General features: G+C 47.3%; 1 protein-coding gene across 1 annotated transcript; it reads right to left on the bottom strand.

The window, feature by feature from the left end:
* Positions 1 to 13664: 13664 nt before the first annotated feature.
* Positions 13665 to 15133, bottom strand: LOC131285928 (uncharacterized). The gene is made up of 2 exons (XM_058314780.1): positions 13853 to 15133; positions 13665 to 13790 (listed from the first exon to the last, which is right to left on the bottom strand). Exons 1-2 carry the CDS (start codon positions 15131 to 15133, stop codon positions 13665 to 13667), a joined length of 1407 nt encoding a protein of 468 aa, XP_058170763.1.
* Between the last annotated feature and the right edge of the window lie 3981 nt (positions 15134 to 19114).

Genomic DNA, 19114 nt, shown 5'->3' with positions numbered 1-19114 from the left:
CATGGGGCACCGTTTCGTGACGCTTGACCGAAAAATTGAAGCCACATGTGGACGCAAAGAATCCTCCCCGGTAGCTCAAGTAGTACTTAGCATCGACCTAAGTAAACTCAACCTTTTTTCCCGGAAAGGGGGAAAAACCTTTCCGTTCCGTACCTGACCATTTGCGGGGGGGGAAATTTGCATACTAATCCAAGGGCTCGTGGGTGGCTGGTTGGCCTTTTTTTTCCCGCCGAAAGTGGAAGTGGAAAATGAGCTGCTTTCAACCGAGTGGTTCGCGTCCCTTTCATTCAATCACCAGCGATCTTCCATCACACCGTGCATGTGGAAAATGGTGAAAAAGTGTTGCCCTCATTTGGGCCACATATCAGCATCTTCTCCTGGGCGTTTGATGTACGAGATAACGCCATTGTACCGGGGTTGCAGCTTGCGGAAAACCCTTTTCCCGCCCCTTGTTTACTTAGGAGCGTCGGTGGAGACGGCGTATAAATCTTTTCCAGTTTTTCCGCCCGCGGAGGAAAAAAAAGGAGGATTCCTCCTAGTTCCCCGGCAGTCCAGTGAATATGAGTGGCTTTGGTGGTTTTTCCCTTCCTTCTCCTTCTTCGGTCTTCGGCTTGCTTGTGGGTCAAAATATACGTGAGCAAACATAAACTCGCACCGAACTCGATCCCAATAGACGTTCAGCTTCGCTCGGCACATTTGGAATACATTTTCTTTACCCCCGGCGAGTCGAAATAATCATCCCGCAAAAAAAAGGCGCGGTGGGTTGAAATGAAATTTGTGGTCGGCGCTTCGGCGATCAAAACTAATGACCTGTGGACCGACCAGGGGAGGGGGAGGGGGAGATGTTGCGGTCAAAAGAAATACATTCACTGCGCCGAGAAGTGAATTTCGGGAGCTGGGTGGAGGGGAGGATTGGGTTTCGGTCCTTTTCAGTATTCGTTCAATTTTTGCCCAACCGTCATGAATTGTAAAGTGGTTGAGGAAACAACTTTTCCTGGTTATATCGTTTTATATTTCGTTTTGTTGTTCAGTGGGCTTGCAAAAGGAGGGGGAGAGACGTTTGCTGCACAAAGGGGAAAACGGGCAAAGGAAAACGCCGTGTGCATCTTTTCACCGCCCTCTTTTGGGGTGGCCCTTTTTTCTGGAGAGGAAAAGGAAGACATAAACGTAAATATAGCTTCTCGGCGGGATGCACCTCGTCCATTTTCTCGGCTGCCCCCGGAAAAAACCGCACACAACACACAAAACCCCGCATTCACAAACCCGGGAGAAAAGAAGCACCGAGCGAGCACCGGTCCAACAAGAAAGAATCCTCCCGAAAGGAATGATCGCCGCATGAACTCCGAAACCGAAAGCTGGCCAACGGACCAGCTTTCGTATCCCTTTTCGGAGCCTGGCACGACGGGAATGGAACCGCGTCGGCTGCACTCGATTAGTGCGGAAGTTCCGGTTTGGTGAAGGTTAAACGAGATGCGAATAATGGCGCTACATTTCGTTTTATGAGATGCAGTTTTGTGTTTTGACTCGGAAACGGGGAAAGGAAGCGGGGTCCGAAGCGACCAACGAAATATGTATTTATTCGTGATATCTGTATAATGAGACACAGCGAACGCTTTTTGATGGTCCGGTGGGGGTGAAGTTGTGCTTTCCTTATGCACACTGGTCCAGCATAAGCACCAAGTAATCGTAAAACGATCCTTCGTGGGATGAAATTAAATGATAACATCTCTTACGTCTGCCCGCTCTAGCGTCACTAACTCGGGTTCCACATTACGGCGCGACGTCCCGTCACGAAACGCGACGTCGCCTGACAGGCGGCTAAACTCCATACAAAAAAAGTGTCGCACAAACCGCGCTGGTGTAGAAACAGCGAAAAACGCGACGTCACGCTTGCTCTTGTCAAATGTCAATTCGAAACGAAAACAAGCCGACAGCTGGACAAAACGTAAACAAACCGAAACACAAACGCGAACAAAACGGGCAATATTCTCCACGAAACATCGGATTTTTCGTTGTACTACTTATTTCTAGCCTTCACAAATGTAACTCAGTTTTAATTGATATTTTTACCAAAGTTTTTTCAGGTGCCGAAACGTAAACAAACAGCTCTTCAACAAGTAGGAGATGACGGAGAAATATATACCTCCTACGGTGGGGCAAAATATCGTCGATGTTTGTTTTAGGTTATTTTCTCAGTAAATTTCAAATGTAGAAGCGCCAAACTCACTCAGGGTGCATAAAATGGACATATGGCTGTCACAGTCGGTCCTACAGCACGAGCCCCTGCATAGGAGCTCGTGTCAGAGTCGGTATGCCTCTGAGTACGAGTAAGGGAACTAACGTTCGACTTAACGTAGGAGGATATACCCCGACTCGCATAAAAGAAGAAGAAGAAGGGTGCATAAAATATGTAGCTAAACAAGTATCATGCATTACTACGTCCAAATACATAAAATTTTTGAGCCGAGTTTGCGCTCCAATTGCGTAATACATATTTCCACATACTCCCCTACCTCTGTCGCGCTTTGCTTGCGCGATTGTTCTGCCGAAACTGGGCTACTTTTGAAACGGGACGTCGCGCTGCAGTGTGGACCCCGAGTGACTGTCAAAATATCTTCCAAAGTACGGGAACGTAAAGAAACCGGGCTCCAATTTCCCCAACAAAAGGCACATCAAACATGTCGCTAAGAGGGAGAAACGGCGCACGGAGCGGTGGAAATTTCAATTATTTTGACCGGAAATAAGAAATAATGAAGCTATCTATCTGTCACCGAAGTCGGCAATCGGTCGGCAAAAGGGCGTCCGGGCGAAACCGAACGGCTAGGAACGGCAAAAAGGAAAACAATAGAAGCCAGCAAACTGTCCTTCGTGTGTGTGTGTGTGTGAGTTGTGAAGGAATGGCAGAAGTTTATTTTTATCGCCACGTGGTCGCTAATAATAAAGTGATGTGATGCTTCCGGTGGTTATTCCAGTTTCGATGTTTTTCCTTTCGGGTCGTCTGTCGTCCGAGTTTTTTCTGCCTGAAGAAACACATCCATCGTGAAGCCGGTGGGGTCGGAAAAACTAAACCCAGTTTTCCGTAAACGATCGCTTACAGCGTCAATCGAGATAACCGATGTGTCTTTGGGCACGGCAAAGAGAAAGGCAAAAACAAGCGGGAAAGCTCGGGCGATGTAAGCCTCGCACCTTGTTCTCGGCTATCCAGATGTAGTTGTTATCATCGTCATGATGATTGTCTGTGGAAAGACATTTTCTGGTAGAGAGTTTTTCCGTTGGAGAGGTGGGATGAAAGATGTTGATAGGTTGTACTGTGGAACGTAAAACACAATCAAAATGATAATTTATGTTTTCGCGCTTCATCGGTGTCGGCAGTTCGGTTGGAGAACAACACAACGACAGTGTGGATTATGTGCTGCAAACACTCGCACCAGGATCGGATAAAAACAGGTACAATTTATTGCCCAAAACCCCATGCATGGAAGTGAAAGAGAATTGTTTCTTATGGTAAAGATTTATAAATTGATACTAAATTGTCTTGGCGCGCGGAAACCAATTCCTCATTCAGGGCAAACTTTTGCTCAAACGAGCCGGAAAAGCCCACTGTTCGGTGAAACCGTTCGTGTTGTTCGGTGTGGAGGGATATCGATTTGCTCGAAATAGACACGAAATTTAATCTACGATCAACATTTATTTTCTCCTCGTCCCAAGATGAATGCATCGAGAATTGAGAAACAATCAGATCCCGCGTGGGAAACGTGGGAAAAACGCGGGGGAAGGAAGTGATGGGTTTTCCTTCGACGTCTTTGAGAAAGCCCCACGGGTGCCGCAGGCGTGAGATAATAAGTGAAACGATTGATTTCACTTGGCACGAACCGTCCGTGTTCGTGGAGGAGGGAACGGAAAGGAAAACCGGATGCGCATCGGAAGGAAAACCCTGGCGAGCTCTAATAGTGCCCAAAATGGGTGTTTTAAATTAATAGCAACTGCCGAATGTAATGGCGTTGGTCTGGAGGTAGGTTGGTGGGTGGGTGGGAGGCCCGCGGGGGAGAGAGATATGCTCATCCACCATTCATTTGCTGGGGATTTCGTTTCGGTTCGATCTCGTGCTTTCTGCGTTTGGGTGAGAGTTCCTTTGGAGCCCAACGGGGGGAGAAAAAAAGTACAAGTACGATACTTTTGCAAAGCCCCACGGGCACCACGACACACACACACACATACAGCTTGGCCCGGTTCGGTAACATCATTTGCAGGCCGGGTGATAAATTACCCACCACTTTCTAGGCTATTTAGGGTGAGTTATGGTTCGCAGTTGAAATCGTTTGTAAATTAGGCGTTGAAAGGCTGCGTTAGGCTTTCTCTCACTTTTAATGTTCACACATTTTCTGCTCCCATGCGAGAGAGGGAGAGAGGGAGAGAGGAAACCAAACGGGATAGTAATAGTGGACAATGAAGCATTTATTTCAGTTGGGCTCGGAACGGAACGGAACGGGCTTCGTTTGCCCCGTTCGGAAGCCATTTTGCCAGAACTGAATAACTTGCCCTCGGATAAACAAATACCGGATGTCTGATAATGATACTCCCAAAAGGGCTGGGGCACTCCGAAAAGTGGGGCCCTTTCAAAATTGGGGGCCTATTGTTCGGGAAATAATACGCCCGATTGTGTCTTCGCCTTCGCGCCGGATAATTTCCTCGCGCGTGTTAATGGAAATGGAAACTTGTGTGTGATTTGAAAGCAAATAATGCTGCTTGATTTTGTGTTCGAAGCGTACGGGGTTCGCTTGTGGTCGTACCGCCCACCCACCGCTACAAGATGATGTACGAGAACTCACGCGGGAAAACCCCCGCTTTTCGAGCCCTAGGTATTAGCCCCTAGAAGGGTTTCGGGGGAAATTCGACTCCAATTTTCGCCCGCGGCAGGCAGGCAGGAAAAACGATCGCACCGCGCGGAGGTGATGATATGAAATTGAGTTTTCCCCTCGGCGTTGAGGGTTGGAGAGTTTTTGGTAAAATTAATTTACAATTTAGATGTACAACTACTCGAGCCCGTAAGCCCGGGAGTCAGTAAACACGACTGACGTTCGAGTGGTTGAATTCACTAAAACATCGTTTTTCAACCCGGTTTTCCCCGCGGGCGTGGTGTGGGGAGCGAGAGGGGGAAAACCGCGTTGCCGTTTTGAGGAAAGGCTTTTGCTGATAATTGGCATAATATTCACTGCTACATTTGCGTTCGTCGTCGTCGATAACGTTGGCGTACCGAAAAAGGGAAGCGCGTGCTGTGGAAAAGCGAAGCGACCAGCGCGACGCGCACATTAGTTGGGCCTGGAATCGAAGACCGCAGAGTGGGTTAATTGAAGCAGTCAAACCTTTTGAAACGCGTACCATTCCGCGCGGTGGTGTTGCGATAAGTCCTCCCCGGACGCTTTCCACTTTTCCGAGCAAACACAAACGTCGCGGCGTCGTCGTTTTGAAGGGAAATCGTTCTGTTCGCAATGACACCGATCCGGGGTACTGCACCGGGAAACATGCTTTCTGTCGCGCTGATATCTTTATTGTTCCCCCCCTCGGTTACACACCCGAGCCCCGGCGAGGTCCCGCAAACTAGTGATGGGTAAATTTGACAAAAAAACGAAACCGCTTCCGAAGGTAGGTGCAATACTCCGAGCTCAGAACCGTCCGGAACCGTCCGGAGCCGCTAGTCGGCAGCCGGAGCCGTCCGGAGTCGTCGGAATAGTCGATAGCCGGAGCCGGCTCCGGACTCCAACGACTCCGGACGGCTCCGGACAGCTTAGGACGGCTCTGGACAGCTGCGGACGGCTCCGAACGGCTCCGGACGGCTCCGGAAGGTTCCGGACGGCTCCAGGCTGCTTCGGACGGCTACCGACTATTCCGACGACTCCGGACGGCTCCGGACGGCTCCGGAAGGTTCCGGACAGCTCCAGGCTGCTTCGGACGGCTCCAGACGGCTTTGGACGACTCCGGACGGCTCCAGACGGCTTTGGACGACTCCGCACGCTTCCGGACGGCTCCGCACGGCTCCGGACGGCTCCGCACGGCTCCGGACGGCTCCGGACGGCTCCGGACGGCTATCGACTATTCCGACGACTCCGGACGGCTCCGGACGGCTCCAGACGGAATCGTGGGTTTTGCTAAGCAGGACTTAGAGCCGTTTTAAGGATGCTCAAAAGAGGTTCCGGGCGGTGAGTGCGGTTCCGAGAACCCATCACTACCGCGAACTATCTGTGGCGGATGTACGAATGTCGCTGAAATCATCATTAACGTTTGAAGCGCGCGGAACCGAAGCGGCCGCCCGGGAAAACTGATGCAAGTCGCGATCTCATCAAGGCGGGCGAGGTGTTAATGTCACGTGCCGATCACGGGCGTGTCAGGGGGCGCTCATTTAAGGACACATACATACAATCTGGCTCGCACGTACGGGCGTCCCCAGTTCGGTCGTTACAGCAACGTTTTGCGGCAACGCCAGGCCGGTCCTAGGACGGCTTCGCACCGCCATTAGCTTCCGCCGGCGAAAGGAACACATTTAGTGACTGGTGCAATCATTGTACCACCGTTGTATCATTGTGATGAGGCGCGTTGAAGCGTGGAATTGGAATGGAATTGCCTACAGAGCTCAAACGTCTCATCAAAATCTTTCGGTACGTGTTTCGGGCAAAGGTTGCAGAAAATTATCTCAAATGCGATTATTTGTGTTTATAATTTTGTCTTCCTACGAAGTGTCATAACGTTTTACAGCGAAGTAGTTAAACCATGGTATCCATAGTAACGTATGTAATTTCAAGGAACAAATGTAGTATAACACGAAATCTGATAATAAACGTAGAGTTAAATTTGTAGAATAGTTGTCCAAGCAAATAAATTTAGTTTCGAAGTAAATTTAACGACCGAAAACATTCATCCTGAGAATGGTTGAACCCGTTGAGGACAAGGAACCAGTCAACTATCCAACCTCGAACTGTTCGAATCTTCAAACCAACAATAGACAGGCGTTTAGTGTGGAAGTGTGCTTGTACCGCTTCACACGAAACATGCTCGAAGGCAGCGACCACTTGCCCTCTAATCGCGTGGGATTAACGTGTTAGCCAACGGCTAGCTTCTTGCCGTCAAACCGTGAAGCGTAAAGCATCCTAACGCCTCCATGATTCCGCCGGGGCTTATGTTTAACACTTTCCGGGTGCCAAGAGCCACCCGTGCCGGTACTTCCCACAAACGTTCAGGGTCAAGAGTGGTGTCAATGTTTCCATGGCGCAAGGTTCACCTTTCGCTGGCGGATCTCTGGACTGTTTACACTGCCCCTTTCCACCTCGCACTTTCCCTGACAAACGCACCGAATGTGCTCATCAAATTAATCGAATCATTCACACCCGATAAAAAGGGAATCTTTCACGTGGTCCGAGGCGGCTAGAAGGATCCTTTCGCAAGGGATCCCGGAGTGATTGCACTCAGCCAAAGCCTACGGGGCTTTCCCGGAGACAAAGCCCCCACCCAGGAGGTGGTTGGTTGTTTAATTTGAATCGTAAATACTTGACCGCTATTAGGACGACTTTGTGTGGGTGTGTTTGCGTGTGTGTGTGTGGGGATGGAGCGGTGGAAGGTTTTATTTTCCCCTTGGTCAACGAGCAAAACGAGCAGTCTTACGACAGGACGTTGAGATGCTTCAAGTTCAAGAGAAGCTTTTCCGGGAAAGGGGAGTTGAGATGGCTGACAAAGCAAAGTCACCCACTTTCTCACAGAAAAACGATTTCAAAGCAGTCACCAGCCGTAGGAAGAATTACGAACAGAATTTAGATGGCGGATTTCGGCGGGGAAGAAACACAAGCCGTGCCATTTAGGAAGTGTGATCTTATTTAATTATTTCTTTCCGAGAGGCATAAGCTCACAGAAGTCATCAGCAAAAACGACGGAGAAAGGAGCCGGGTTTTAGAGCAGAAGGAACTAGGAACTGGCAGCCTTAACTGAAGTGTGAACACGATAAGGGATAAGGAGGCAAACGTTGGATGGATTCTTCACGAACTCCGGAACTAAAGGCAGAACCGAGTGTAGAATCGAGCAACATTCCAAGGCGAGGCACAGTAGTTGTCGAGTCGTTTGCCAGAGAATGTTGCCAATAAAAGCGATCGGGGCTGCAAATGCCCGGGGGATGGAGGAACGTCCCAGTTCAAGCCCAGCCCGTGGCCGGACATTTGCTGAAGATGAAGGAAGGCTCGGACTTGGATGTTGTGTGGGTTGAAAGGTCGAGGAGTAGGGATAAAGTAAACAGAACTCGTTGAACCTCATTCACACTCGTGCTTCGTGTCTAAAGGCAAGTGATCGGCTTGCTTGTTGTTTACCCGTGCCTATAAGGCATGTGATTCCGTTCCGCATCGGACACCGGAACACAGTTTCTCATTTGCTCTGCCACTGTGTGTTTATCCGGGCTTGAGCCAAGCGAAAATGTTTTCGCAACATCACCTTTAAGAACTTTCCTTGGAAGAGGGGCTACGGGGAGTTGGTGTAACTTTTTCATTAGATTCCTTGGCGTTGGACACGCAGGGAGGAACGGTGCATAAGAAACCCTAAAGACCACTCCGTTTCGGTCGTATCTTTCGGTTAAATGAAACGAATCCTTCCGATACGGAACATGCACTCGGGGTTGCATACTTGTTTGCTACCGCTTTTCTCGATAAATATGCCATTGATATCTGTTTGGACCATGTTTCCTGAGCTTCGGGGACTACTCCCTGGGCCGGAAGTTGAAAGGTAAACATTTGCACAACAATTTGATTTCATTTGTTTGCTTCGTTCGGATTCATTGACCTCGCTTGGAGCACAAAGACAACCAGGTCTTTGATGTCCAGACCTCCTGGACCTAAATTGGAAGTGAAAAGACTCTTCCAAATGGGGCAAGAGCTAAAGCGTGTCATGGGAACACACATTACGTCAGAATGTCAGTGGTTTGACGTGAGACTCTGGTCTTCAGGGCTTGTTGCGGTTTTGTTTGGGATCGTTTACGATGCAATCTGCAGTTGTGAAGCGCACTTCATTTCCATCCAAAAAGTTGTTTAAGCTTGTTAAATAACGATCGCCGCACTTGCAAAGCCCTGCGGTTTCGTCAAATTCCAATCCCTCTCTCCCTCTCATCCTTCTCTGGTTCGTATCCCTTTCCGGATTGTGTTGTGCATAAATTTGCGATGGAATTTCCCGACCGACGCCATTGTGTGGCGCGATCGTGAAATGATATAAATTTTAATCCTCCTCGCAATGACCTCATCAGCATCATCGTGACATCACTCACGTCCTCGGCTGGCCGTGGCCGTACAAGGGGTGACTTAAATCACGCGAGCTCCTACACTCCATTAGACGGAGGCCGCGGCCATTGTGCCGGGGATCAGACGAAAATGTGACGAATTTTCCGGCGCATCGGACGGGTTTATTACTGGCAGACTCTGACCCCGAACGCTTTCCATCGGGGATATGATGATAACTTTTCGCACGATGGCTCCCGAACGAGGCATGCTTTCCCGCACGTGATGGTATCGTTCGGGTCGTTGGAATTAACAGCGTCATGCTACACTGCACCGGTGGGCGTTATTTATTAGATGCCGCTTATCAGCATGTCAATTGGCCGATGCGTTCAAAGCGAGCTGCCCGACAGCTTTCGGGGATGGTGTTTTTGTTGCTTAAACCCTTAGTTATAGTGCGGAACTCCAGGATTGCCGAACAATCCGTCAAAATGCCAACGTTTCGTGACGCGTTTTCATGATGTGGTTCAGAATTTATTTTGGTAACTCCTAGCTGATACCAAGCAAAAGCGAAATGGATGAAATGGATACAAGTTATCTTGTACTGGAACTCAAGTTCTGTTTACTCTTAGGATATATCCGCGTATAGCGTTGAAATATTCAACAGAATACATCGTCGCAAGTCCTTGTCGACGGCGACATTTGCTCAGAAGATGACTTCTACTGACAATAAGTTGTTAATCAACGGAATCCGCTGGAGATCCGCGGCCCCGGCATCGTGAACAATGGATTATCTTAAAGGGTCGCTGGCCGACATTGTACCCTTTCCCATCCTCAGGGCTGCTTCCTGCTTTATGTGGCGATTATCAGAATCCGCTGCTTTACGATTCCACTCCCAGAGGGAGACCGGAAGCTTCCGCTTACCGTTTTGTCTTCTTCCTTCCAGGGAAAGTGCCCGGGCAGGTCGTTACTTTGGTGCACGCTTATCATTTCCTGTGGTTCGTCTCCCGGAAACCCGCCCCCCTGGTTCTCCCTGAATTGTTTGGGATCGCCATGGGAATGCACCTGAAGCATTTGTCCCCGGTTTCCGGTCGTGCTTATTGTGTGGAGCTATCTAGGCGAGCTGGAGCTTATGTTTTGTTGTTCCCCGGATTCCTTGGTAAGTGATGACTTTAATTGCTCATTACTCCTATCGCCAAGGATCCCCTTTGAGTCGGACATTATCTCGATCGCACGCTATAAGCGTTCGTGAGTGATTTCTTTCGCCTTGTTCACCCTATTGATCAACAATGGGCGCATTTCTATAGTTGCACGATTTATTGGTGCGCTCGCTTATCATCGGAAACGCCTTTGTTACCGCCAGGATTTCCTGCAAATGCATCATTCATTTGGCAAAGTCCTGTTTAAATAGCGCACCGAGAAACAGTAAACAACAGCGCCGTGTGACGAGAGTGGAAAGTAATTAAAAGCATATGTTTTTAATGGGTCAGCACTGTCGCCATTTGCTTGAATGCGGTTTTCACTCTCTTCCTTCGCTCGGTGGGGGGAAAACCCTTTTCCCGGGGCTCTCGGTTCTGCCCTGATCCTGCTTCCTCGTTAGTTTCCTCCATTTGCCGTATCCTTTTCAATTAAAAGTGTCCATTTATTTTGCAATGAACCATTGAGCGCAGCCGTCACAACTTTCCTCCCGTGGAGAATTTAATGCCGCGTCGTGTGGAAAAACTAAAAAAACAAAGAACCAAAAACTCAGAAAAAACGCGTTGTTAGTTGTTGTTCCCTCGAGCCGGGCGAGTTGGTCGCCCTTTGGTCAGCACTGGTCGCTGTTGTTTGAAGAATGTTGATGACGTTGCAAATAGCATTCCGGCCAACGTGAAACTCGCAGCTACTATGCAAATATCCACGCGGAAAAGTCAAGCCATCCGGGGGACGGGATCGGGGTGGAAAAGTTTCGCGGAAAATATGCAGTTTTGACGCGATTTTTCGAATCAAATGAATACAAAAAGGGAACGGAATTTCGGGGAACGAGATCCGAACATGACTATTTGCAGCATGTGTCGGAGAGTAATGAGAATGAAATATGTTTTACACTCCTTTCCTTCATTTTATTCCACCTCGTTCGGTTCGGGATGACTTTCTATGCTGATGATTGCCGTACAGTTTTTTTTCCTGGTCTTGGTTGTATTGAGGGAGTAGAACTAAACAAAATAATTCCCAGCAACGTTAGTCGAACTCTCTCTCTCTCTCTTTGTGCAGTTTTGAAGGCTTCCTTTCTCCCTTCGGTAGTAAATTTGGAGAGTAATTCTGAAAATGGTTACCTCCATCCCGTTCCCGCCCCACTAAATCGCACAACGACAACAACAAAACATGTCGGGAAGGACGAAAAGGAAAACGAGGCGACGATCTCGTAAAAATCACGAAGGAAACGATCTAACTTTAATAATGTTTTTAATGAGAAAAAGTTGCCACCGATGGGCGGCTTCAGCACGTTGTGCAGCTCGTTGTCTTCCTGTCTCTTTCCCTCCCACGACTTACTCGACGAACTGCGGGAACCGGAACCACCGGAAAAGGTAGGAACCAGCAGAACGGGTTTTTCCTACCGTGCGCGGGGGGGCCGGAACGTGAAAGTTTAAATATTTCCGTTTGTTGTTTATAATAAAAATTTTAATTTTCCTTCCAGCCAGAACGTGGAAAGTGTGCCACCGGGAAAAGCCATCTCTTCCACCGACTCCGAGGGGTGGGGGGGGGGGGTGGGGGGGGGGGAGGTGATGAAGGTTCGGATATTTTCCCGCCTTCGTCGAAAGGATTTTCCCGGCCATTGGATATAACGGCGCGATGTGAGGTACGGGGTGCGACTTAACAGAGTGGCTATCGTAGTTCGCTCGTCTGGAATCTTAACCTCGTGGCACGGTTTGAATTACCTCTCTTTTTCCCGACCCTCCCGAGAGGTGCGATATTCGTTAATTGAAAACACTTTCCCACGCTCTTCGAGTGGTAGCGATTAAAAGAAAGGTATGTAAACGACTTGGATTATTGGCGCGTGAAGGTTGTAGGAGCAAAAAAAGGAGCTGAAAAATACATGGCTCTAGGATGCTTTAGACGTGCGTCAGCTGCACAAGACCTTGTCTACTTTATGAGAAACGAGTGTAGCTTTTAATTATTGCGAAGATTTGCTTTAAATGTCGGTCATTTACTTTCCGGTGGCGAATGATGAACTGCTTGCAGCACCGTTCTGTCGAATGAAAGCTGACGGAACGGATTTCATTACGTCAGGAGCTACGGAAAATGGAAAAGAAATTAAATTCTCATCAACCATTTGCTTGCGAAACGTTCCGGACCAAGTGGCCTTGCCTCTGCCACTGAGTGGTTTGCTTCTCTCGCTCGGACTCGTTTGCTGTTAACAAACTGTTTCCAACGTCCATTAGGAAGTATGAGGTATACTGTGGCAATCATCGGTGTGAAACATCCGGACAGTTGCATCATGTCAAAACTGCCCTCTTCTGATGGATATTTCCAGCATCGATACCTTATTCATGACGTACTCAGGCTGATTGCATATCGGTAAAATGCTGGAAAAACTGATAATAATAGAAATTTCGTTCATTTCCCCGAGATGCTTAACTGTTTTTCCCAGAATCCGAAGTACGTAACCATAGAGTCGATTGGTTCGTTGCATAACTCCCGAACAAAAGGCTATGATTTTCCCAATGTACCATACAATCTTCCATGGTGAACTGGCTTTTGACGGGAAGGAATAACAAACGACACTTTTCCTCATCGGGAAAGTTTGAATTAGCAGGGACTTTTCTTAAAAAAAAAAAAAAAATAAGGTTCGAGTGGGCACAAGTGGTTTGAGTTTTGAAGAAAAGAGATTAAACCAACGCCCAACACAATTGCCAAGCAAGCCATGAAGGAGGGATTCTTTTGAACAGTCTAAGTCAGGGTATTCTTCATAATTGAGAGCTGCCGGTGAACCATTCCGGTGAAGCGATTGGCCATTGTTTTGTGCACTCTTCAACCGGTGCATCGTCCCCCGGGGGCTTTGTTGCCCAGCAATTGGTCGGTTGTCGAAGGGTTTCCTTGCTCGCTCAATGGAGATGTGAAACAAAGAAGAAAAGGGGGTAAATCCTCTTTTAACTTTCCCGATGGCGAAAGGGAAAGGGTGGGCTGGCCCGGATGTCCTCGAGATGCACAATGCATGCAGGTCTTCTGGTTCGAGTGCAGGTGCTACTTCCGGGGTCCTTGAGATAGCGTCGGATAGAAGAGATCGGTATCGGGCATAAGAATGCTTTTGATTTATTGATAAACGTGCCAGTGGAGGTAGTTAAAGTTGGTGCTGTTGTTTGGTTCTTTGTTTGGAATCAATGAGAAGTGCTTTCTTTCGCGATATCCAGACATCTTGGCGTCGTCTTTTGCCGAGTCAAAGGAACTCTAGTTTGAATCCATCTGTGGTCTGGGGTTCTTGGAGCGGGCGAAATGGAGGTCGTCTTTGCCAGCCGGCACCATCGAGTTGAACTGAATGAAGATGATCAAGTAGGTGACTAAACCGGCCACCAGCTGTAAAGAAACTCGTCCTCAGTGGCATGTAAACTGTATTGCCTACACCGTGATTCACTTACCCCGGAGAGCATGTTGTAGTTGATGGTGAAGAAACCGAGCGCCGAGAAGCGAACGCTCGCGATCAGGTTCGAGAACCAGATGGACGAATGCTGTGCCTGTTGCCCTGGTCTCATCGACAGCTTGGATAGGAAGGACATCAGCAGCTTCGACTCCTGCTCGACACGCTCGCAGATGAACGGCAGCGCGACGATGGCGATGACGTTCGCTAGGATGATGCCTCCGGAGAGGACGAGTGACTCGACCGAAAGTCCCCGCCGTTCGTCGATGGAGTTGAGGTGTAGGTAGCAGTAGTACGACTGGATCGTGGTCACCGTAAAGAGCGCCGTATAGACGGTGAGGAAAAGTGGGCCAAAGTAGGACTCAATCTTCTCCGCCAGGTCGATGGAGCGTGAAACGATGGCGAGGATCTGCAGATCGTCGGCGAGTTCCCGCCGGTTGGAGGTATCGTCCAGCACCACGTTGACAAGGGCCGACCCATCGGTCAGCTTGATCGGAGTGGCAAAAGCGGTGGCGACCTTCTTGGCGCTGAACTCAAGCCCTTGACGGTAGTATTGCTCGACCAAGGCGTTCAGGTGCTGGAACCGTTCGTGGAGCCAGCTGATGAGGAGAAACGCGTGGAAAATACCCATCGCCTGCACGACGAAGGGTATCTGAGTGGCCAGCCAGTACCACTCCGGTGGGGAGTGTGGCTTCCCGAAGCTCACGAAACCATCGTACGCGACTAGAAATGTTAGTCCCAGCAGGACCAATCCGTAGCGAAGCAGGAAGTTGCCCTTGGTCGGCCGCGTTAGATCCGGGAGCTTGTAGCTACTGAGCTCCCGGTCGATGACCAGGTATCCCTCGAGGATCGCCTGCAACTCGGACGCCTTCAGCTGAGGAACGATCCAGGCCACCGTGAGTGCGATCGTGTTCGTGATGAGCTGGATGTGATTCGCGATTCCGGTGATCAACGCAGTTCCGTAATCCACTCGAAACGACTCCACCAATGCGATCCAGACCAGCACAACCAGCACACTAACGGTCAGCTTCATCCAGCGAGTATCGCGCACCACAAAGCCCTCCTTCTGGCTCGTCATCTGACCGGGAGTTAGCGCAAAAAGGCGGAAACAATTGAACGCATACCGGAACAACTGCTCGAACTGCTTGCTTTCAACGCTCGGTGCCTGGAGAAACGAAGGCCGTTGCTTCAGGAAGGAGTTCTTCTGCCTATCAAACCACTTCGACATGGCTAACTCAACTGTCGTCGTCGTTGCCGTCACCGTCGGATATGGGTTCTGCATCGGCTCGCGGTCTTGTTTTAATACCTCCGCGCAAGTTCGCTCTCCCGCTTCCGGCCGGATAATGGTGCCTATTGTGCAATCTCTCTTGCAGAAGTTATCCTTCGCTTACTGGTTGATTACACAACTTTTGTGCTTTCTGCTTTTGATGAGTCAACCACTTCCACTGGGGGAGTCCGATGTTCGATCCAACTTTACCATCGATCCATTTCGAAGCAAAGAGGTCCAGAAGGCGAGGAGAAAGTTTTCCGTTTATCAATGAGCCAAGAAATATCGCTGGCCGCGGCTGCAAACAAACTTTGGCCCGCATCCATTATGGATGCATTTTCGTTCAGCGACCGACCGACTAATGGACCACAGCCGAATCGTCGGTCTGGTGACCGATGGCTGGTTCGCATTTCTGTAGATTCGATTTTCCTTCCTTCGACTCCGGCTCAAAACTGTTTAATTTTGGTGAGCAGTTGCTTTTCAAGTTTCCCTAGTTCGCCTCCGGATTTTGCTGGACAAGCAGCTGATCGCGATGGGCGAATGGAAGAAAAGTTGTCCACAGCCGTTTGGTTTTATGGGTTTTTTTCGTGGTTGGTTTTCCCTCTTTTTCCCTTTGCTTGATTCGAACTCTTTAATTGAATAGTGGAATAAATTGTCCATTTCGGAGTGAACTTTTTTTTGTCAAAGTCGACATTCTCACTGGAGTTCTCTCGATAGAATCAATAGACAAGAATCCAGAGGCTTACGTGGGTTTTGTGGTTTGCATTATGAGCTTTTTTGTGCACTTCTCATTGGTTGGTAATTTATGCAACGTTTGTTTAGCAAAAAAAGAGTGGAGATTTACATAAATTAATGAAATTATCTCGTTGAAAGGGAAACATTAACCGATAGAGGGAGCCTTAAGGGTGATAAATTTAATCATTACAATTGCAATCAAACTTCAGCTACACTTTTCATCTGTTCAGTAGTGAGAATGATTCCACGCGGAAATGCGATAACAAACCCTATCGTAACTCATATTAATGGTTGGGGTGTACTCTATCGTAACATATTTATTGTTTCGGACGTACTTAAAAAAGCATCTGTTGAAGTTTGTACATTAACTACATTGGAGTATTTAATTACAGCTAACGATGGTTGATACGAAGAAAGCTAAGGAAACAAATTTCCTTGTGAGAGACAAGCAAAATATATCTCCAGGTTTGTTATATTCATCATTGACTGGATGTCCAAGTTGAGGCTTCAAGCTAATAAGGAGCATTCAAAAAACCGCTTGTTTGCAAAAGTCAGTTCGAGAGTGACTTTCCGCCAAAGAAAATGTTTTCCTTCACCAGCAGCGAGTGGCCACGATGAGTACGATAACGTCACCGAACGATGAGGCAACCTTGGCCAAGCCGAGAAATCAGCATCGTTACTCATCGACTTCGGAATTGAGCTGTTCGTAGCGTGCCCGAGCCAGCGTGGCCAACCTTTTCCGTGGCCGTCGTTGAGAACGTTTATGTTTCATGTTGATTTTTCAACACGATTTGTTATTCGCCGTTGCCCTCGTTTGCTCTGGGTCGTCATCATCATAATCATCGTCGTCATTAAAATTACCGGCTACCCCTGGGTTGCCGTTGTGTTCGTGTGCTTAAATTCTATGTTTGCAAATCATTTATTGAAGTGAGCGAGTGCACTCGGTGCGTCAACGACGGGGGAAACCGGAACAACTCGCAGCGGGTTGACAAACAACTGTGTTAACCGCCAACATGTGTTCCACGCAAATGAACCCGCACGGGGGACAAAAGTCCAACAATAAGAAAAAACATAAAAATTGAAAAACGTGCAATAAGTCATACTAAAAACGCAAACAACGTGCTAACTCACAACAAATACAGTCGGTTATGTTTGTGTGATTATTGTCGTGTGATCCGTGCGGGATTCCGAACCAACCGTCTGCACTTCATTAGTGACCATCGACCGATTTAAATAATTCGTTTTTATACGATGAAAAGTTTTAACTTACCATTGTGTTATTCGTCGAAAAAAAGTGAGAAAAACCACAATTTTAATCATGCACAATCATGGTCCATTCGTTTTGCATATTTTTCATTAAATTACAACAGGATTCGTCGGCCACAAACCTGTTGTTTTTTGTCCGTCTCGAAAAATTCTATCTCGTTCCATATCGATTGAAGAGAGCAGTCCACGAAATTTCATGCTGAAGAGCATTTCGCGCAGGCGAAAAAGTTCGAACGGGTTATGCTGTAGTGCTCTCTACTTATGAAGGCTATAGTGGAAGGAAATTGTGGGAAAAGAATGAAGTACACATTAAAATTCAGCACGTTGTTCACACGGAATGAAGTGCAGTTATCCTTAGGTTTTTTTCATCATCCAAGGTATAACCTTCCACGAGGTTCTCGATAGTCTAGAAACAAGTCATTTAAATGTCTATTTGAGTGCTCTACGGAAGCTTAAGGGTGTAAAAATCTAAACGGAATTCGTTAAAAAAATAAAACGTTGTTGATCAATTTTAAAACTTTATCAAACAGTAAATAGATGCTTTACAGCAGAATGCACTTTTAAGTTTTTATAAAAGATGGACATTTATTTCGATGCCTATCATATTACTTCATGCTCTAACAACTTAAACAGACTTCCTTTATCTTGTGATACAAAAGAGATCTGAAATATGCTTCTACTGTAAGCTATAAAATCAGCTTTATTATTTAATCATCTTATCTACTTGCCACCATTCCCTCTAGATTGAATTAAACGATAGATTATCGGACTTTTCTCATGAAAAAATATCGCACATCGACAGAATGATAACACAAAATTATCATAATTCTCAGTGTGACTTTTCTTATCCGAACAATTTTTATCTTCACGATGCATAATGCCTTTGTCTGGCAGTCAAAATAAAACCGTATCATCGAACTGATAAAAAGGTGGTCGAAACAAAAAGACCAAACACTTCTTCTTGCTCCAATCTGGCTTGGCATGCAATCAACATGCTGAAGAAACCCGAGACGCCTTCTGGGGTTCGATTAAAGGACCTGACGGACCGTTCCGGTGGGGGGCAAATAAAATATAACGATCTCATTATCCGCTGCCAGTCAGCTTGTGTTCACACATGTACGCCCACAAATACACACACATGGCTCGATGGTGGGTTTTTCTCTGCCGTACAACTCGAAAGGCTGACGGTTCTATTCCCCCGGTGCATTGCGTGTCATTCGAGGAAAACTGTAAACGGAACATTGCGTCTTGCATCCATCTGAACATGGTCGAGTGTGTGTGTGTGTGAAAGCTCGATTTATTCGATATATTTTATTTCACATCGATACCAGACAGTTACCGGCGAGCTGCGGGTGGTAAGAGAGATAAATGCACCGGCACCTTTTCTATCCCGCTGTTTAAGGAGCTAAGCGAAAAGAAAAAAAAAGAAAAAAAAAGCCGGGAACAACTTGAAGAAAAACCGCTAGCCAACAAACGAAACAAGCTGGTGTTCTGTTTCAATCTGCGGTTTTTTCCATCGCTGTTCGATAACGAATTGTGGAAGATTCAGCTCGAATGCAGCATGTGGGCTTGTGTCGAGCTCGTTATTTCGACTCGGTATCGTTACACAATGCGCCTTAGGTGTCGATGTGTTGGTGGTCAAGGTTTTATAGATATCAAAATGTAAGTGGGGATTTTTCATAAACTCCATTTGTCTTACATAACTAATTACAATATTTGATGGCGATTAAAATAATAAGCTTTGTGCCTAAACTAGTTTATATTTTCATTTTGTTTTAATTTGATGAAACACTTACACTATGATCAAGGTAAGAGTAAGGAGTTCATTCATTTATATGTTCAAGTTTTAATAGTGAAATGACAATGATTTGTTTTGGAAATATTTTCATGTTCCAATACTTTGTCTTGTTGTCTTTTTTTCATCATAAAATACGTTGATCATAAGTTTTGCTCAAAAGTGTTTTCCTTTTTCGATCCGGTTTGTTTTGTGGAGAT

The sequence above is a fragment of the Anopheles ziemanni genome, chromosome 3 (genome assembly GCF_943734765.1).
Source record: "Anopheles ziemanni chromosome 3, idAnoZiCoDA_A2_x.2, whole genome shotgun sequence".
Lineage (NCBI taxonomy): Eukaryota > Metazoa > Arthropoda > Insecta > Diptera > Culicidae > Anopheles > Anopheles ziemanni.
Note: the sequence above shows the minus strand (reverse complement) of the source record. Positions and strands in the feature narration are given on the sequence as shown.

Excerpts from the sequence above, each read along its gene's own strand:
- LOC131285928 (XM_058314780.1), bottom strand. The coding sequence starts at position 15,133 with ATGCAGAACCCATATCCGACGGTGACGGCAACGACGACGACAGTTGAG. Across the intron at positions 13,791-13,852 it reads ACTACAACATGCTCTCCGGG|CTGGTGGCCGGTTTAGTCAC; the intron begins GTAAGTGAATCA and ends GTTTCTTTACAG.